The sequence below is a fragment of the Xenia sp. Carnegie-2017 genome, unplaced genomic scaffold (assembly GCF_021976095.1).
Source record: "Xenia sp. Carnegie-2017 unplaced genomic scaffold, XeniaSp_v1 HiC_scaffold_23, whole genome shotgun sequence".
Lineage (NCBI taxonomy): Eukaryota > Metazoa > Cnidaria > Anthozoa > Malacalcyonacea > Xeniidae > Xenia > Xenia sp. Carnegie-2017.
Window position 1 is genome coordinate 3,063,523 of NW_025813486.1, and position 22,358 is coordinate 3,085,880.

A 22,358-nucleotide genomic window follows, 5' to 3' on the forward strand; every position below is an offset into this window, starting at 1 on the left:
GCGAGATTATGAAACTAAATTACTAACTTCACATAACAAATTAGATAAAGCACCATCTCAATAAAGTATGACAAACCATGCATGAGAAATCATATTTAAATTGATATACCAAATTTCTAACTATTGACAATAAGCTGCCTGGTAAAGGAAAGCAAAATCTGTTTAAAGGTATGGGAGAGGTGAAATAGCATACTTTAGTATTAAAAATGGGAGTCTGTGAAAATTTATGTAGGGGGGATAGCTTGTCCAATCATGCATCACCTCCAATTTTTGCCGACGCCACTTTTGACTGATCGCTGTGAGTCTAACAAAATGTTGTTGATTGTATTAAGCAAACCATTAATTTTAAAAGTAAGAACATTTGTAAAATAAGCAAATGTTGAACACAGGAAAAATGTATTTACACAGAGAAAGACGCAACCGACTCCATTTTTGGGAAATGTTGATTCCTGCAATACAGTGAGCTTTTAAAATTATACTTTTGATCATGTTTAACAGTTTTAAGGTTTACTTTCATTTCAACCTTTACTGTTGTATCTACAGTGTCTTTATTGATCATAAGTAATTATAATTGCGTGCAGTTGATGTTTGCCATGTATTCATAATTTACAATGGTTTATTTAATAACAAAGGTTTTTTATAATAAGAACTGAGTTGTGCAAAAATATACATGTATGGAATTTTTCATTAATGAAGGAAAAAAAATCCATTCACAGTTGCGAAAATCGTGTCTTAATCATTAGAATTCAAATCCTGTTTTGGATATATGATTCTCTATTCCTGAGTTAAAACTTGTGAAACTTTATAAGATTTTGCAGTACTCCTTTGGAATTTGAGTAATCTCAATGTTATTATGTACTCTGCATGAGGTTCTTATTTATGTATTTTTATTTCTATAACAATTGTTTTTAGTCAGTGATATATACTTAGTTATATAACTAGAATGTTCTACATAGACGTCATTAATGTTTTATAACACTGTTTGTTGAAAGAGATCCTGACTCACTCTTCATCTTCGTTCACTATTTAAATGTGTTTACGTAACAAAACTTACATGGATAAAAGATTGATGTAACAATAAGGTATGAACTATGATCACCATTTTTAAACTGATATGTATGTGGTCGAGTTCTTTTTATTAAATCTTTCATCTTTGCAAAGTATGTGACATGTAAAGAACTAAAGCAAACATAATTATGTCTACACGGTCGTCATGTATGAAGTCTTATTTCTAAAACGTAGGTAATTTGTCGAATAAAGCGAGATTATGAAACTATATTACTAACTTCACATAACAAATTAGCTAAAGCAGCATCTCGATAAAGTATGACAAACATGCATGAGAAATCATATCTAAATTGATATACCAAATTTCTAACTATTGACAATAAGCTGCCTGGTAAAGGAAAGCAAAATCTGTTTAAAGGTATGGGAGAGGTGAAATAGCATACTTTAGTACTAAAAATGGGAATCTGTGAAAATTTATGTAGGGGGGATAGCTTATCCATTCATGCATCACCTCCAATTTTTGCCGACGCCACTTTTGACTAATCGCTGTGAGTCTAACAAAATGTTGTTGATTGTATTAAGCAAACCATTAATTTTAAAAGTAAGAACATTTGTAAAATAAGCAAATGTTGAACACAGGAAAAATGTATTTACACAGAGAAAGACGCAACCGACTCCATTTTTGGGAAATGTTGATTCCTGCAACACAGTGAGCTTTTAAAATTATACTTTTGATCATGTTTAACAGTTTTAAGGTTTACTCTCATTTCAAACTTTACTGTTGTATCTACAGTGTCTTTATTGATCATAAGTAATTATAATTACGTGCAGTTGATGTTTACCATGTATTCATAATTTACAACGGTTTATTTAATAACAAAGGTTTTTTATAATAAGAACTGACTTATGCAAGAATATACATGTATGGAATTTTTCATTAATGAAGGAAAAAATCCATTCACAGTTACGAAAATCATGCCTTAATCATTGGCATTCAAATCGTGTCTTAGATAGATGATTATTTATTCTTGAGTTAAAACTTGTGAAACTTTATAAGATTTAGCAGTAGTCCTTTGGAATTTGACTAATCTCAATGTTATTATGTACTCTGCATGAGGTTATTATTTATGTATTTTTATTTCTATAACAATTGTTTTTAGTCAGTGATGTATACTTAGTTATATAACTAGAATTTTCTACATTAATGTTTTATAATACTGTTTGTTGAAAAAGATCCTGACTCACTCTTCATCTTCGTTCACTATTTAAATGTGTTTACGTAACAAAACTTACATGGATAAAAGATTGATGTAAAAATAAGGTATGAACTATGAGCACCATTTTTAAGCTGATATGTAATTAGTCGAGTTCTTTATATTAAATCTCTCTTCCGTTTGTTGAGTATGTGACACGTAAAGAACTAAAGCAAGCATAAATTTGTTCACACGGTCGTCATGTATGAAGTCTTATTTCTAAAACGTAGGTATTTTGTTGAATGTAAAGCGAGATTATGAAACTATATTACTAACTTTACATAACAAATTAGCTAAAGCACCATCTCGATAAAGTATGACAAACCATGCATGAGAAATCATATCTAAATTGGTATACCAACTTTCTAACTATTGACAATAAGCTGCCTGGTAAAGGAAAGCAAAACCTGTTTAAAGGTATTGGAGAGGTGAAATAGCATACTTGAATATGGAAAAAATGCGAGTCTGGGAAAATTTATTTAGGGGGGATAACATGTCCAATCATGCATCACCTCCAATTTTTGTCGACGCCAATTTTGACTAATCGCTGTGTGTCTAACACAATTTTGTTGATTGTATTATGCAAACCATTTATTTTAAAAGTAAGAACATTTGTAAAATAAGCAAGTGTTGAACACAGGAAAAATGTATTTACACGGAGAAAGACGCAACCGAATCTATTTTTGGGAAATGTTGATTCATGCAACACAGTGAGCTTTTAAAATTATACTTTTGATCATGTTTAACAGTTTAATGGTTTACTTTCATTTCAACCTTTACTGTTTTATCCACAGTGTCTTTATTAATCATAAGTAATTAGAATTGCGTGCAGTTGATGTTTGCCATGTATTCATTATTTACAATGGTTTATTCAATAACAAAGGTTTTCTATAATAAGAAATGAGTTGTGCAAAAATATACATGTATGGAATTTTTCATTAATGAAGGAAAAAATTCATTCACAGTTGTGAAAATCGTGCATTAATCATTGCCATTCAAATCCTGTCTTAGATAGATGATTCTCTATTCCTGAGTTAAAATTATGAAACTTTATAAGAATTAGCAGTAGTCCTTTGGAATTTGACTAATGTCAATGTTATTATGTACTCTGCATGAGGTTCTTATTTATGTATTTTTATTTCTATAACAATTGTTTTAGTCCGTGATGTATACTTAGTTATATAACTAGAATGTTCTACATGGACGTCATCAATGTTTTATAATACTATTTGTTGAAAGGGATCCTGACTCACTCTTCATCTTCGTTCGCTATTTAAATTTGTTTACGTAACAAAACTTACATGATAGAAAGATGCAACAATAAGGTATGAACTATGATCGCCATTTTTAAGCTGATATGTATGTGGTCGAGTTCTTTTTATTAAATCTCTCATCTTTGAAAGTATGTGACATGTAAAGAACTGAAGCAAACATAATTATGTCTACACGATCGTCATGTATGAAGTCTTATTTCTAAAACGTAGGTAATTTGTCGAAAGTAAAGCGAGATTCTGAAACTATATTACTGACTTCACATAACAAATTAGATAAAGCACCATCTCGATAAAGTATGACAAACCATGCATGAGAAATCATAACTAAATTGATATACCAAATTTCTAACTATTGACAATAAGCTGCCTGGTAAAGGAAAGCAAAATCTGTTTAAAGGTATGGGAGAGGTGAAATAGCATACTTTAGTACTAAAAATGGGAATCTGTGAAAATTTATGTAGGGGGGATAGCTTATCCATTCATGCATCACCTCCAATTTTTGCCGACGCCACTTTTGACTGATCGCTGTGAGTCTAACAAAATGTTGTTGATTGTATTAAGCAAACCATTAATTTTAAAAGTAAGAACATTTGTAAAATAAGCAAATGTTGAACACAGGAAAAATGTATTTACAAAGAGAAAGACGCAACCGACTCCATTTTTGGGAAATGTTGATTCATGCAACACAGTGAGCTTTTAAATTTATACTTTTGATCATGTTTAACAGTTTAATGGTTTACTTTCATTTCAACCTTTTTTGTTGTATCCACAGTGTCTTTATTAATCATAAGTAATTAGAATTGCGTGCAGTTGATGTTTGCCATGTATTCATTATTTACAATGGTTTATTCAATAACAAAGGTTTTCTATAATAAGAACTGAGTTGTGCAAAAATATACATGTATGGAATTTTTCATTAATGACGGAAAAAAATTCATTCACAGTTGTGAAAACCGTGCATTAATCATTGCCATTCAAATGCTGTCTTAGATAGATGATTCTCTACTCCTGATTTAAAAATTATGAAACTTTATAAGAATTAGCAGTAGTCCTTTGGAATTTGACTAATGTCAATGTCATTATGTACTCTGCATGAAGTTCGTATTTATGTATTTTTATTTCTATAACAATTGTTTTTAGTCCGTGATGTATACTTAGTTATATAACTAGAATGTTCTACATGGACGTCATCAATGTTTTATAATACTATTTGTTGAAAGGGATCCTGACTCACTCTTCATCTTCGTTCGCTATTTAAATTTGTTTACGTAACAAAACTTACATGATAGAAAGATGCAACAATAAGGTATGAACTATGATCGCCATTTTTAAGCTGATATGTATGTGGTCGAGTTCTTTTTATTAAATCTCTCATCTTTGAAAGTATGTGACATGTAAAGAACTAAAGCAACTATAATTATGTCTAAACGGTCGTCATGTATGAAGTCTTATTTCTAAAACGTAGGTAATTTGTCGAAAGTAAAGCGAGATTCTGAAACTATATTACTGACTTCACAAAACAAATTAGATAAAGCACCATCTCGATAAAGTATGACAAACCATGCATGAGAAATCATAACTAAATTGATATACCAAATTTCTAACTATTGACAATAAGCTGCCTGGTAAAGGAAAGCAAAATCTGTTTAAAGGTATGGGAGAGGTGAAATAGCATACTTTAGTACTAAAAATGGGAATCTGTGAAAATTTATGTAGGGGGGATAGCTTATCCATTCATGCATCACCTCCAATTTTTGTCGACGCCACTTTTGACTGATCGCTGTGAGTCTAACAAAATGTTGTTGATTGTATTAAGCAAACCATTATATTTAAAAGTAAGAACATTTGTAAAATAAGCAAATGTTGAACACAGGAAAAATGTATTTACACAGAGAAAGACGCAACCGACTTTATTTTTGGGAAATGTTGATTCCTGCAACACAGTGAGCTTTTAAATTTATACTTTTGATCATGTTTAACAGTTTAATGGTTTACTTTCATTTCAACCTTTACTGTTGTATCCACAGTGTCTTTATTAATCATAAGTAATTAGAATTGCGTGCAGTTGATGTTTGCCATGTATTCATAATTTACAATGGTTTATTCAATAACAAAGGTTTTATATAATAAGAACTGAGTTGTGCAAAAATATACATGTATGGAATTTTTCATTAATGACGGAAAAAAATTCATTCACAGTTGTGAAAACCGTGCATTAATCATTGCCATTCAAATGCTGTCTTAGATTGATGATTCTCTACTCCTGATTTAAAAATTATGAAACTTTATAAGAATTAGCAGTAGTCCTTTGGAATTTGACTAATGTCAATGTCATTATGTACTCTGCATGAAGTTCGTATTTATGTATTTTTATTTCTATAACAATTGTTTTTAGTCCGTGATGTATACTTAGTTATATAACTAGATAGTTCTACATGGACGTCATCAATGTTTTATAATACTATTTGTTGAAAGAGATCCTGACTCACTCTTCATCTTCGTTCGCTATTTAAATGTGTTTACGTAACAAAACTTACATGAATGAAAGATGCAACAATAAGGTATGAACTATGATCGCCATTTTTAAACTGATATGTATGTGGTCGAGTTCTTTTTATTAAATCTCTCATCTTTGAAAGTATGTGACATGTAAAGAACTAAAGCAACTATAATTATGTCTAAACGGTCGTCATGTATGAAGTCTTATTTCTAAAACGTAGGTAATTTGTCGAAAGTAAAGCGAGATTCTGAAACTATATTACTGACTTCACAAAACAAATTAGATAAAGCACCATCTCGATAAAGTATGACAAACCATGCATGAGAAATCATAACTAAATTGATATACCAAATTTCTAACTATTGACAATAAGCTGCCTGGTAAAGGAAAGCAAAATCTGTTTAAAGGTATGGGAGAGGTGAAATAGCATACTTTAGTACTAAAAATAAGAATCTGTGAAAATTTATGTAGGGGGGATAGCTTATCCATTCATGCATCACCTCCAATTTTTGTCGACGCCACTTTTGACTGATCGCTGTGAGTCTAACAAAATGTTGTTGATTGTATTAAGCAAACCATTAATTTTAAAAGTAAGAACATTTGTAAAATAAGCAAATGTTGAACACAGGAAAAATGTATTTACACAGAGAAAGACGCAACCGACTCCATTTTTGGGAAATGTTGATTCCTGCAACACAGTGAGCTTTTAAAATTATACATTTGATCATATTTAAGAGTTTTAAGGTTTACTTTCATTTCAACCTTTACTGTTGTGTCTACAGTGTCTTTATTGATCATAAGTAATTATAATTACGTGCAGTTGATGTTTACCATGTATTCATAATTTACAACGGTTTATTTAATAACAAAGGTTTTTTATAATAAGAACTGAGTTGTGCAAAAATATACATGTATGGAATTTTTCATTAATGAAGGAAAAAAAATCCATTCACAGTTGCGAAAATCGTGTCTTAATCATTAGAATTCAAATCCTGTTTTGGATATATGATTCTCTATTCCTGAGTTAAAACTTGTGAAACTTTATAAGATTTTGCAGTACTCCTTTGGAATTTGAGTAATCTCAATGTTATTATGTACTCTGCATGAGGTTCTTATTTATGTATTTTTATTTCTATAACAATTGTTTTTAGTCAGTGATATATACTTAGTTATATAACTAGAATGTTCTACATAGACGTCATTAATGTTTTATAACACTGTTTGTTGAAAGAGATCCTGACTCACTCTTCATCTTCGTTCACTATTTAATTGTGTTTACGTAACAAAACTTACATGGATAAAAGATTGATGTAACAATAAGGTATGAACTATGAGCACCATTTTTAAGCTGATATGTAATTAGTCGAGTTCTTTATATTAAATCTCTCTTCCAATTGTTGAGTATGTGACACGTAAAGAACTAAAGCAAGCATAAATTTGTTCACACGGTCGTCATGTATGAAGTGTTATTTCTAAAACGTAGGTATTTTGTTGAATATAAAGCGAGATTATGAAACTATATTACTAACTTTACATAACAAATTAGCTAAAGCACCATCTCGATAAAGTATGACAAACCATGCATGAGAAATCATATCTAAATTGATATACCAACTTTCTAACTATTGACAATAAGCTACATGGTAAAGGAAAGCAAAACCTGTTTAAAGGTATTGGAGAGGTGAAATAGCATACTTGAATATGGAAAAAATGGGAGTCTTTAAAAAATTATGTAGGGGGGGATAGCATGTCCAATCATGCATCACCTCCAATTTTTGTCGACGCCAATTTTGACTAATCGCTTAATCGCTGTGTGTCTAACACAATTTTGTTGATTGTATTATGCAAACCATTTATTTTAAAAGTAAGAACATTTGTAAAATAAGCAAATGTTGAACACAGGAAAAATGTATTTACACGGAGAAAGACGCAACCGAATCTATTTTTGGGAAATGTTGATTCATGCAACACAGTGAGCTTTTAAAATTATACTTTTGATCATGTTTAACAGTTTAATGGTTTACTTTCATTTCAACCTTTACTGTTGTATCCACAGTGTCTTTATTAATCATAAGTAATTAGAATTGCGTGCAGTTGATGTTTGCCAGGTATTCATAATTTACAATGGTTTATTCTATAACAAAGGTTTTTCATAATAAGAACTGAGTTGTGCAAAAATATACATGTATGGAATTTTTCATTAATGACGGGAAAAAATTCGTTCACAGTTGTGAAAACCGTGCATTAATCATTGCCATTCAAATGCTGTCTTAGATAAATGATTCTCTACTCCTGATTTAAAAGAATAAGAATAAGAATTAGCAGTAGTCCTTTATAAGAATAAGAATAAGAATTAGCCGTAGTCCTTTATAAGAATAAGAATAAGAATTAGCAGTAGTCCTTTATAAGAATTAGCAGTAGTCCTTTATAAGAATAAGAATAAGAATTAGCAATAGTCCTTTATAAAAATTAGCAGTAGTCCTTTGGAATTTGACTAATGTCAATGTCATTATGTAGTCTGCATGAGGTTCTTATTTATGTATTTTTATTTCTATAACAATTGTTTTTAGTCAGTGATGTATACTTAGTTATATAACTAAAATGTTCTACATAGACGTCTACATAGACATGTTTCATAACACTATTTGTTGAAAGAGATCCTGACTCACTCTTCATCTTTGTTCACTATTTAAATGTGTTTACGTAACAAAATTTACATGAATGAAAGATTGATGTAACAATAAGGTATGAACTATGATCACCATTTTTAAACTGATATGTATGTGGTCGAGTTCTTTTTATTAAATCTCTCATCTTTGCAAAGTTTGTGACATGTAAAGAACTAAAGCAAACATAATTATGTCTACACGGTCGTCATGTATGAAATCTGATTTCTAAAACGTAGTTAATTTGTCGAATGTAAGGCGATATTATGAAACTATATTACTAACTTTTCATAACAAATTAGCTAAAGAAGCATCTCGATAAAGTATGACAAACCATGCATGAGAAATCATATCTAAATTGATATACAAACTTTCTAACTATTGACAATAAGCTACATGGTAAAGGAAAGGAAAACCTGTTCAAAGGTATTGGAGAGATGAAATAGCATACTTGTCTATGGAAAAAATGGGAATCTGTGAAAATTTATGTAGGGGGGATAGCAAGTCTAATCATGCATTACCTCCAATTTTTGCCGACGCCATTTTTGACTGATCGCTGTTTGTCTAACACAATGTTGTTGATTGTATTAAGCAAACCATTCATTTTAAAAGTAAGAACATTTGTAAAATAAGCAAATGTTGAACACAGGAAAAATTTATTTACACAGAGAAAGACGCAACCGAATCTATTTTTGGGAAATGTTGAGTCTTGCAACACAGTGAGCTTTTAAAATTATACTTTTGATCATGTTTAACAGTTTTAAGTTTTACTTTCATTGCATCCTTTAGTGTTATATGTATAGTGTTTTTTATTGATCATAAGTATTTCAAATTGCGTGCAGTTGATAATTAAAATGTATTTATAATTTACAATGGTTTATTCAATAACAAAGGTCTTTTTATAATATGAACTGACTTTAGCAATAATATACATGTGTGGAATTTTTGATTAACGAAGTGAATAAATCCATTTAAAGTTTTAAAAAATTGTGTTTTAATCATTCAGATTTACATCCTATTTTAAAAAGGTGATCCCTTTATTCCTGAATTTAAGCTAGTTAAACTTTATATAATTTAAGTAGTCCTTTGGAATTTGACTCATTTCAATGTTATTATGTACTATGCATGAGGCTCTTATGTATTTTTATTTCAATAACTATTGTTTTTTTAACAGTGATGTATACTTAGTTATATAGCTAGAATGTTCTACATACACCTCATTAAATGTTTTATAATACTTTTTGTTGAAGGAGATCCTGACTCACTCTTCTTGATCCTGACTCGTTCTTATATAATATCTTTCATCTTTTGTTAGGGGTGTGACATGTAAAGAACTAAAGCAAGCTTAATTTGGACGACGAGTTCGTCAGATATGACGTCTTACTTCTAAAACAAAGGTAATTTTACAAATGTAAAGCGAGATTTATAACTAAATTACCGACCTAATAAATTAGCAAGAAAAATCGAGATGAAGTATGAATAAACATGCATGAGAAATCATATCTAAGTCGATATACCAACTTTTTAACTATTTACAATAAGCTACATGGTAGGGAAAAACAGTAAAACCTGTTCAAAAGTATGGGAGGATGAATAGCATGATTGTACTTTCTACATGTAGGACGCTGAATTTTCTTTAATTACCTTTGCATCCATCTCTATTAGATACAGTTTCTAAAGAGACCTGCTTATGTGCAGTGGCTTTCTCTTGCTAACAACTTTGACTTCCGCTCCTCTGACTATATTATCTTTTCCCTTGATCAACCTCTCAATTGTCGCTATTTTTCAAAATCCTCTTTTTAAACTTTCCTCAAACACAAGAACTACATCACCTACTTTCGGACACAAACTACTCTTTACTTTGCCAACCTTATGACACTCCCTTAAACTTGTTAAGTATTCCTTCCTCCACCTGGACCAAAAATGCTTTCTCAATCTCGCTAAATACCTAAACCTACGCTTGACCTCTCCTGCATCTTCATCATTAATAGTATACAGAATTCCTTCGTCCGGAATAGATGTTAATCTTCTTCCAAATATAAGATGTGCAAGAGTCAGTACATCTACATAACTTCATCTTTGTATTCATAAGTCAATGGTCTAGAGTTTAACGTACCTTGTACCTCAACTAATATTGTTAACAATTCTTCCTTGTTCAATTTAGCGATACCCAACACTTTCCTTAGACAACCTTTCACCAATGTTACCATTCTTTCAAAAAATCCACCCCACCAAGGTGTCCTCGTTAAATTAAACTTCCATATCAACCGATTACCTTCCAAATATGATTTTGCTTCCATAAATTCATAAATCCCCTTTCACGCTTTCTCAGTTTCTTTAAATGTTTTGGCGTTGTCGGAAACAATTAGCGAGGGTACTCCCATTCTAGCAATAAATCTTCGCATGCAATTGAAAAAACAACGTGTACTTAAACTATCAACTAAATCAAGACAAATTGCTCTTGTAACACAGCAGGAAACTAATGCGATGTATACTTTAATTTGACTAAATTTGCCAAATTTTATCACACAATCTTTATCTACCACCTGTGTGTTAGCCAATACTGTCTTTACGACTTCCGCAAGACTTTCCTCTGTAGTTTTAACCTCTTTTGGCATTGGCCAATCACACTGGAGAACTGACAACCACTTCGGTCTCCTCCACCAAACTTCACTTTCCTTTAATTGTAATGCCGTAAATCAACATGAACCTAAGACCGCAGGGTTGTCTACACCCGGACAACGTTTACAATTATCCTACCTGCTCAATCTTAAAATCTCGTTAACTCTATGGCGCACAAACTGTTTCCATTCTCCCCTATCACCGATTCAGCACAATGCAGTCATACTGTCCAACCAATAGCTTGTCGTATTAAATTGAACGTAACCTTCCATGGCCTACTTCACTGCGTCCATCAACTGTGCTAATTTTCTAGGTGACATCATTTCTAGTCTGGGAATTGTCTGCAATTTTATTGGCGCTATCCTTGTTTTTGACGTAAGCAACTCTACATAGTAGGCACCGTTTAGCTCTGTCACAAAATATACGACCACACAGTATGGCTTTTGGCTGGCATCTGCGTACCCATGCAAGTAACACTTTACCTTACCAAGTAAATTACCATAGACACATCTCGCCACTACTAAGTCCCTGACTCTCTCTAAATCTTCTATCCACCTCTCCCAACGTTTTTTCTTGTCACCTTCGAGCTCATTGTCCCATTCAGCTTTCTCAATACACAGCTCCTGAAACAATAACATAGCACAAACTACAACTGGACTTATAATGATTAAGAGATCGAATAATCCTGCAGGTATACTTAGTATATTTCGTTTAGTTGAGACGATTGCAGGGGCATTGATAGTTGGGATCTAGGGTATGTCAAATCAGTCACGCGATATATGTTTATAGTTCAAAAATTATTTATCAAATTTAATGATTACAATTTTTTTTGATCATTAAATTTTCGTTCTGTAATCGTTTGGATTTCATTGTCAAAATTCTGTTTTATGTATGAAAACTTTTACAAATATCACCTTAGTAAACATATCAGTAGATAAAAACATATCTAGAATTATATTAACTGGCTGACTGATAAGCGGGATGGCTCGACTGGTTCGACCGATAACGGAGCTCAAGAACGCTAATTTAAGCCATTCCATTGGTCAATAGCCAGATCAGTGGACGATCTGGAATAATCTCGACCGATAAGCGGGGTGGCCGGACCTATAAGGGAGTCCAATTGCTACCGTATTTTTGTCATACTGTGATTGGTTTGACTGATTTCGACTAATAGCCAACTGAACTAACATAGTCAAGCTCACTGTCTGAATTGAATGTTTGATCGTTTCATAGTAATTTCTATAAGCATGATAGAAACTAAACTACAATCAGATGGAATTTATGGAAATCTTTTACAAATTCATATATTGACATGAATGCTGCTGTCCAAACTGTGAATTTTTTCAAGAGGGTGAAAAATTTATGGAAAAATTGTAAATGCTTGGCAAAGACCATCTCGCGAGCGACATTTCAGTCATTGATGTTCAAAAGAAAGCCAACATTGTTTTGAGTTTTATCAGCAGAAATTTACATCCAAAATCGTAAGTAAAGGACAAGTGAAGTGTATGCATGAATGTAATATATCAAAGTCAATTTATGCGAGTGTGTGATGCGATTTATGTCAATATGGCGTATGCTAAGCAAATAGATGCTTCTAAAATTGTTGTTGCCGAAAGACTTTTAGCTATGATTTCTTTAGTGCTTAGGGAATCGAGACCGTTATATATGACAGCGAAATCCTACATTCCTGCAATTATATTTCAATGGACAAAAAATCTGTAGCCATAAGGCGCCATACTATTGTTTACATTATCATAAACAAATGTTTGGGGCTTTTCAGTTTATGATCATTGATCATTCAATCATTGGACAGTTATAATACATATTGTTTAAGATTTGCGAAAACTAACATTGATTACATGAGAAGCTGTTTACTATAACCTGTGATTTTGAGTCTTCTGATCCATGAAGCTTTTTATTTTAAAAATTTGACTGGAATGGTATTAAACCTGAGTATTTCCCATACATGAAATGTTGTCACATATTGTCCCCTTTTCTAACTGAACACCTCATGTAGGGATGTAAAGGTGTGTTAATCCACAACTCATACCAGATTGTTTAACATAAATTCCAAAAGGCTATTGATGTATAAAAAGCATTTTTTATAAAGTAAAAATGTCTTCCTATGTATGCAAATAAACCTTGAAATTTGGCAAAACAGCAAAGTATTTTTCAAGATCATTTGGTAATTTTTTTGATGATCATTATAATTTCTAAACTAAATTATTTCAGATTTACATTTAAACGAGCTTTGATCATATGAAAAGATATTTATCATAACCAGTAAGCATGACACATGAACCAATTTTAACATTCATGTAATTATATAATTAATAACATGTTGGTTACATTCTGTTTGTATTTGCAACTACAATGCTACTAGTGATTGCTATATAGCATTACCTTGCATATACTTACAGAAGATAATAGTCTAGTGAAATGCCGAATAAACATAAATGGCATTAAGCTGTCCTTAATTGCAAATTTTCACTCTGATAATTTTTGCTTAATCCTTGGCAGCAAAAAATTTTGAGTTTTTTCTCAAAAGGTGAATTTGCTTGCACTGTATGTGGAGATGGTTAAAGGGTTACAATAAACTTACATGGTTTGAAGTCTGAGCTTTTCTATATCTATGAAATGTCCCTTGTAGCACCAAATTTCTAACTTAACTCATTACATAGAGGTTTGAATGGGGGTCTTTAGGGTGACAACTTGGTAGAAATTTTTAAAGACTATGTCTTTTTTGGAATAGTATTATTGTAAAACAAATTTTACGTTCGACGACATGCTGATGAGCCATATATTTGGCAAGATATTGAGCCTAAATATTTGGCAAACATTCAAGTATTTTACACTTAATTTTTTTTGAAAATAATCTAAGCAAAATGTGTTGTTTTTACGCAAAAATGATGCCCACAAAATACATTTATATTGCTCTAAAACGTGGAAAACAGCATTTTCAAGGCTTTGAAATTAAAAATTTCTCAGGGGAGAATGCCTCAGACCCCCCAGGTGCGGAGCGCCTCCGACGTTTTATGACTGATGTTTGAAAAATCCTAGATCCAACTCTGGACGATTGCATTTGCTCTTTCAGCCAATTTCCAGAGGCTAAATACAAAGCGATCCAACTTACACTCCCATCCCAATCCTAGTACTTTCTCAAAACTTCCACTGATGCTATTTTCCCCAACTGATGCTTTGGCATACGTTTGTTCATCAACCACTTTCGATTTACTAAAGTCTGCCCTTCTTTCTTCTAAAACGCTTCTTTCTCTCTTTTTTATTTCTTTCAAAACATTCTCATCGTTACTTAGCCACTTCCTAAGCCTAAATCCTACCGCAGCCAATCGCTTACTTTTGATTCATACAACCTCATTGCTTTCTTCTTGGATTGTTCACCGGACACTAGATCATCGACATAAAAGCTATCTTTGAGTTTTTTAACAAATTCCTTGTCTATCTCTATGAATGAGTCTAAATGAGACTGCAGTGTCGCATTCAACAAAAATGGAGAGCAGTTAACACAAATCGATATTCTAAAGGTCTCGCCCTCTAGTTGTTTACATCATCAACCCATAAAAAACTTAGGCAATCCCTGTCCAAAGTATCAACTTCTGTATTCAAAAATGCCTTTTCAATATCTGCCACTAAAGTGATTCTCTTCTCTCTAAACCAAAATATGAAAGAGCAATGGTGCTGATTTGGGTCCCACATGCAAGCAGTCATTGAGTGTGGAAGCCTTGGGTGACACTTTACGCAATATAAAAAACTCTTACCCTAGTTGTTTTTGCTTCCATGAGAATAACTGCATGATGTTGTGAATAATGTATTTTATCAGCTTTCTCTAGTTCTATCACTGGCTCTTTAATACCCCTCCTCAATTGATCTTTAATTGTCTTATCATACTTCTTCTAAAATTTCTGGTTCCCTTTTCAGCCGTACTAACTGACCCTTTAATCTTCTCAAGCTTATGCTGTAATCTGTATAATCTAAACTATGTCCTTCTTTCCAAGGCAATTTGACACTGTATCTGTTACCATTAAACACAATAGAATCCCTTAACGATTCATGAACTTCATCTCCTCCGCTATTCCTAAAGTTTCAAAATCCCACAAATGGTTGACATTTTTATCTAAACTTAAATTTCCTGAACTTTAATGTGCAATGAAGTTTACTTGAGTTTATTTGTTATTCAAATCATTTCTCGCTTTCATTCGGCCGGACAACACCCAACCTAACTTAGTAGACACAGCAACTTGTTCATCTACATGTCCCCGAACAACATCGTCTTTCTGAAACCACCAAATATAATCTGCTCCAATCAAAACTTCAATATCTAAAACTTCCTCATCCTTGCAAACATCTGAAAACCATAGACCCTTTAAATGCGAATAATCCATCTTTCTCAAATCTACATGTTCATTCCTAATTTGAGATATACAGTCTACACTATATGTCTCGATGCTTACATTCTATCCTCCCGTAACTGACAACAACTCTAAGTGAAATACCTCTCACAACTTACCTTTAGCCTTCTCTTGACCAAACGACTTGATTTGTATCCATTCCTTTCTACTAGCCTAAATACCAGCTCCCTGTATAATCTTTCTATTCACAAATGACTTGTGACTTCCTGAATCAAATAACACTCTGACCCTAACACATCCCTTATCTCCCTTAATAAAAGCCTGAGCTGTCTGTAATGCTACCCTACAATGAGATCCCAGAATAGAATGGCTGCTTTGAACATTGCCTGTGAGAATTCCATTGCCTTCATAAATTAACCTATGGTGTGCCTTCCCACATGCATTACATTTATCATTACTGTTAGAATTCTTACTGACATGTCTTTTTTTCAAACAAATAAAACATCTTCCGTACTTACGAATGAGTTGTTTTCTCTCAGTTACTTTGGTCATTTTCTTACATTCCTCCGGATTGTGTTCCCCGAGACAATAAACGCATTTTCTTTTTGCCTAACCGTTCATTGACTCCTCGTTGCAAATATCGTGCTTCGCGTGCAGTGTTGATGCTGATGCCATATGTCTTTGTCGCAACGTTTCTCGTTGTTTCTCCCCATACTGTCTTTCGGTCTTCTTGTCGATCGGTGTGTGAGCTTCTCAAAGCTCCAACTCTTAAGAACTGTGTTCAACGCATTATACGTTTGAAAAATACAATTTATGCTTTTACGTTCCTGGAAACTGTCCAACAAATGATGCATATGTTTACATAACCAATGTTTGTCTAAGTTTTGATTTAGATAAAACTGAAAGTAGGGTCAGTAAAAAACTTCTGTCCGTTGACAATAGCACACAACCAATCTTTCCTCTCTTACCAAGACGGCTAGAAGCTCCAGTATCTTCTTTTTTCTCTGAGTAGCACAACATAGGGATAGCTTACAGCATACTATCATAGTTTTTCTGAGCTTATTTACATTTCGCGTTAAATTCCATCAACCAAAACGCATTGTTTTATTAATGCAAAGTAAAAACTTTCGCTTCACGTACAATTTATTAATTATATAGTTAATCGTTTACCTTAGCTTATGCTTATTTATTTCAAATTAACAATTTTTAGGAAACAATTCATAGTTTCTGAAAAATAAAAAAGTATTTTTGCCAGTGCAAATCAATCTTCGTAGCCAATGGAAAACACAATTGTGCCATCCAGACAATGTGTCAGTTGTTAAAAATTATTAGAAAACAAGTATATTTCAAATGTAATATATCTTCGGAATATGTCTTCGTAATATGTCATCATCATAAGTCTGATGATGTCTTTGGAATAAAGACGAAATATTACACCATCTTTTCTTTCAAACTCTTGTAATATCTTGAATATCAAGAAAACGAGATGTCCCTCATCGGAATTTGTTTTATTTTGTATTAATGTAATATGTTGTTATTTAATTTTTGGAATTTCTTCATTTTAATCATGTTGATATATCATGTTGAATTTTTGTACAGATGGAATCTAAAGGAACAAGAAATCTGTCTTACATTCAGCAAATAATCAATGTTTTACAAACAAAACTTGCTCAATTTTTCATCAAAGAATGGAACTCTCGTTACAAATCAATACATGGAGAATGGGACGATACCAAAAATAGTGGCAAAAAATTTTGTACTTTAGAATCAGGTAAGAAGTTGGATGAAAAACTACAGTTAAAATATCAAGATGGAGACACCAGTAAGTGGGGCTGCACAACATTATTTGATGCTATACTTTATTCAAATTCAATTGGAAAGCCTCTTGACAAAAAAACAAAGGATGCTGTTCTTGCACTTCGTGGTGAAAGAAACAATTACGCACATTGGTATGAAGGGGAATGCTCAGATGATGATTTTGATAAAATAGTCAATATCATTGAAAAATCATTTCAAGATTTGAAATTTTCTCTCGATGAAATCATTGAAATAAAAAATCATCGAAACAGTTTTAATTCGTTCCAAGTTCTTCCTTCAAAACCTAATAATTTTATCGTTGAACGCACCGAATTACGAGATAAAATTATAAAAGATCTTGAAAAATTAAGGAATGATAACAATGATAAACTGACATACTTTTACATCACTGGTAATCCTGGCAGTGGTAAATCGCAACTTGCAAGACAGGTTTGTGAAAACATATCGTGTGATTGGAAAAATAGAACTTCGTTTGTAATGACTCTCGATGGAAAAAATGAAGAATCTCTTTTAAAAAGTTACTGTGAACTTGGATACCGTTTAAACTGTGACAAGTATATGATTAAAAAATTTGAAGATGAAAATTGTTCCATCGCAGACAAAGTGAAGAATTTGCGATCGTTAGTATCCACACGATTAAAATTCTGGCAAAATTGGTTGATCATTGTAGACAACGTGGTACAGCTCAGTAAAATTCCTTCGTTACTTCCCCAAGTAGGTGATCCCATGTGGATAAATGGACAAATCATAGTAACTATCCAGAACACATATGCCGTACCACAAGACAACAAGTTTAACAAACATATTTCTATCAGAAGTGGAATGAATGATAGGGAATGTTTTCAACTGTTGAAGCATTACATTATTGAAAATGAACAAGCTGATGATCAATTGTTGAATGAAGTATCACACGTATTAGATCGTCAACCACTGGCTTTGGCTGCTGCTGGTTTTTATGTCAGTCGTGTAAACAAAGCAAACTGCTCGTTTACTTGGAGACAATATTTAAAGAATATGTCTTCAGAAGAAGAAGAAAACATGAACACCACTTTTGTTAAATTTAACTCGGTGTATCCTAGAAGTATGTTACAAGCTTCACTTTTAGCTGTCAGACAAAATGCTGAAGAATCCTCAATATTGGCAAATGTTGTTAACTTTTTTTCCGTGATATCGTTTGATCCTATACCACGAGACATTATTGCTTTTTATGTTCAAGAAATTGATTCCAAACATTCAAAGGAAGAAATATGTCTTTATTTAAAGGACTGCTCATTGTTCTTGCATTCAGAAAATAATGACATTAGTCTCCATCGCATTGTTCACAAAGCAATTGTTGTTTATCAATCTGAACATTCAAAAGAAGAAAATGAAATGGAAACTATCGTTGATCAAATATGTAAAGCACTTTACATGTTTAAAGAAAGAAACGACGAAATCAAATTAATGCCACATCTTGAAAAAATTGTTCAATTATTAAAGACCAACAAGACAAAAATCAACATGAATACTTTAGAAGTTTTCGAATATTTTGTTGAGAGATTAAGACATTTTGGAAAGTACAATCTTGCTCTTGAACTATTGGATACATTTAAATCAGAAGAACGTTGTTATAACAAAGCTTGGTATTTTAGTATCCTCGGTGTTTTATACCATGACACCGGGAAATATAGCAACGCTAAAAATCATCTTGAAAAGGCTCTGGAAATTCGAAAACAATCGTTAGGTCCAAATCATGTTGATGTCGCTACGTCTTTAAGCAATCTTGGTTTAATACTTGATGAAACTGGAAACTACGACAAAGCTATAGAGGCTCACGAAAAAGCTCTAGAAATTCGAAAACAATCGTTAGGTCCAAATCATGTTGATGTCGCTGCGTCTTTAAACAATCTTGGTTTGGTGCTTAAAAAAACTGGAAACTACGACAAAGCTAAAGATTGTCACAAAAAAGCTCTGAAAATTCGAGAACGATCGTTAGGTCCAAATCATGTTGATGTTGCTGGGTCTTTAAACAATCTTGGTATGGTGTTTGATGAAACTGGAAATAACGACAAAGCTATAGAGTTTTACGAAAAAGCTCTGGAAATTCGAAAACAATTGTTAGGTCCAAATCATGTTGATGTCGCTTCATGTTTAAATAATCTTGGTACGGTGTTTGCTGAAACTGGAAACTACGACAAAGCTAAAGAGTTTTGCCAAAATGCTCTGGAAATTCGAAAGCAATCGTTAGGTCCAAATCATGTTGTTGTCGCTGCGTCTTTAGTCAGTCTTGGTGTGGTGTTGCATAAAACTGGAAAGTACGACAAAGCTAAAGAGTTTTACGAAAAAGCTCTGGAAATTCAAAAACAATCGTTAGGTCCAAATCATGTTGATCTCGCAATGTCGTTAAACAATCTTGGTTCTGTGTATGAGGAAACTGGAAACTACGACAAAGCTAAAGAGTTTTACGAAAAAGCTCTGGAAATTCAAAAACAATCGTTAGGTCCAAATCATGTTGATGTCGCTGCGCTTTTAAACAATCTTGGTAATGTGTTTAAAAAAACTGGAAACTACGACAAAGCTATAGAGTTGTATGAAAAAGCTCTAGAAATTACAAAACAATCGTTAGGTCCAAATCATGTTGATGTCGCTATGTGTTTAAACAATCTTGGTACGGTGTTTGAAAAAACTAGAAACTACCACAAAGCTTTAGAGGTTCACAAAAAAGCTCTGAAAATTCACAAACAATCGTTAGGTCCAAATCATGTTCGTGTCGCTAATTCTTTAAACAATCTTGGTGTGGTGTTTTATGAAACTGGAAAGTACGACAAGGCTAAAGAGTTTCTTGAAAAAGCTCTGGAAATTCGACAACAATCGTTAGGTCCAATTCATGTTGATGTCGCTGCGTCTTTAGAAAATCTTGTTATATTGTTTAGAACAACTGGAAACTACGACAAAGCTATAGAGTTTCACGAAAAAGCTAAGGAAATTCGCAAGAAAAACGTTAGGAACTAGTCTGGTTGGTGTCGTTAAGTCTTTTAAATAATCTAGGTGTGATGTATTATGAAACTCAGGAATATATCAATACTTTACAGTTACGCTTAGGTAGCTACATGTTTCAAAGGAAACTGTGCCTTCCAAGTTATGTTATGCCTATTTTTAACACATAGACAGTAGGAGCAAGGCTTCCATCTTCCAAGTCAACTCCCCTCTTTCTCAGAAGGTATTTTTGGTACTGAACAAAACGTTTGCAGTTTGTATTTTGTGAGGTAAAATGAACCTAAACATGTAATGGTCCTTGTCTATATGTAGTTTCACTAATATCTAGTCAATAAACTTACTCTACAGCCCAGGAATCATCCTAAGTAGAACTTAGAACTGCCTATGCCCTGAATCTGACATTCTCCTTAAGACTTTATTTCTAAAGTAATTTGTTTCTATGTTATAACCAAGTAGTAATTTTTATTTTATGATTCACAAACATACCAAAGTATATTGGGATGACACAATTTTATGACATAATTTTTGTTAAATAAATACTATCCTGTTACTTTTTCATATTCTTTGTAACATTTAGTAATATTTTACCCACCTCCATAAGCCTATGACCATATTCCAGGTTCCTACAATTTCCAAGGGGCACTCCTTTCATACCATACATTCCACACCACAAAGCTGCAGCCAATATTCCTGTACCGTTACTATCTCCACCATGAAACATAGAGTAAGAACACAATTTAAACCAGGTATCTTTTGACATCATCAAAGCATTGTCAGCAATCATTGGTGAATCATGACCACTGGACCCACCCCAATCTGCCTAACTCACAGATTTATAAAAAGCATCACGTTCAGGTATGTTATATATCACTGGAAACTTTGGTTTACTGTTTCCATTCATTAATCCCGTAGTTCAAGATTTTATTCTTTCTTTTTGATAAAAACTGAGAAGTCCTACCTGAACCAACTTTTTGCAAGTAGCTTTTTTAAAGCATAGGCTGTAAATTAAGGTGCAGTAATAGCCCCTAGACAGACTAACGACAAAATATTATCTTTAAAGGTAATATTTTGGTGACTCTATCGCCTCTGATATAAAATCAGACGTAATGTTCAAAACAGTGCACCTATACATTTGATTTCTTACAACGTTGAAAAGGGTGCATGCACTTACGTTCAATTTAGGACAAACACTTTTTTTGTGAAGCTGTATGTGACAGTTGCATCTTTTCAAAGAAATCAATCCAGTTATTTTACAAAAAAAGGTTTTACCTTGACGTGTTACTTTAACGTATCAGTTTTTCCGCTTCATAGATCTGTTGTATTGATCACTTTCACAAAGTTTTCCATTAACAATGAATTCGTACACAACGCGGTTGACCACTCCACCAGCAGCCTCTGTCAATGGTACTCTTTCTTCAACGGAATTTTTGCTTTACACAACGCTGTAAGATTCCGCGACAGTTTCACTGCTTTTTTTGTCAAAGACGTTCCATATACCAGTTTTTTAAAAAGTTCAGAGACAAGTTCGTTTCCTTGCACACATTGTTTCATGAACAACGGTAACGTTTTCAAAACAGCATACGTTTAGCAAATCTGACCAGAAACATACTGTGTTCCCCAGATCATATTCTTCAGAGTAGCATTGCTGGTCTCAAACAAAAATGTTGATACAGCCATAGTGGTCCGCACATGTCAGTACTCTTAGCCAGGTGAGACAGCTGGTGAACATTAAATGTACAATGAGAAACACCACACAGCTGTTCCATCTTCACAATAAACAGATCAGCTGCAGCTTTAACTTTTTCCAAGTCATTTTTTGAAATAGAAGCACCAAAGAGCTTTTGAAGACCCCACACGAACCGGAAAAAATGTTT

General features: G+C 32.8%; 1 protein-coding gene across 6 annotated transcripts; it reads left to right on the plus strand.

The window, feature by feature from the left end:
- Positions 1 to 2,290: 2,290 nt before the first annotated feature.
- On the plus strand, positions 2,291 to 21,042 carry LOC124448846 (nephrocystin-3-like). 6 transcript variants are annotated; one of them, XM_046999829.1, is made up of 3 exons: positions 2,291 to 2,329; positions 10,017 to 10,098; positions 17,290 to 21,042. In XM_046999829.1, the coding sequence occupies exon 3, from the start codon at positions 17,290 to 17,292 to the stop codon at positions 20,497 to 20,499; it is 3,210 nt and encodes a 1,069-aa protein (XP_046855785.1). In that variant the 5' UTR covers positions 2,291 to 2,329; positions 10,017 to 10,098; the 3' UTR covers positions 20,500 to 21,042. The 6 variants fall into 6 exon arrangements, with proteins under 6 accessions (XP_046855785.1, XP_046855781.1, XP_046855782.1 ...); XM_046999825.1 differs by lacking the exon at positions 2,291 to 2,329 and adding an exon at positions 3,551 to 3,586; XM_046999826.1 differs by lacking the exon at positions 2,291 to 2,329 and adding an exon at positions 3,605 to 3,741.
- Positions 21,043 to 22,358: the final 1,316 nt, after the last annotated feature.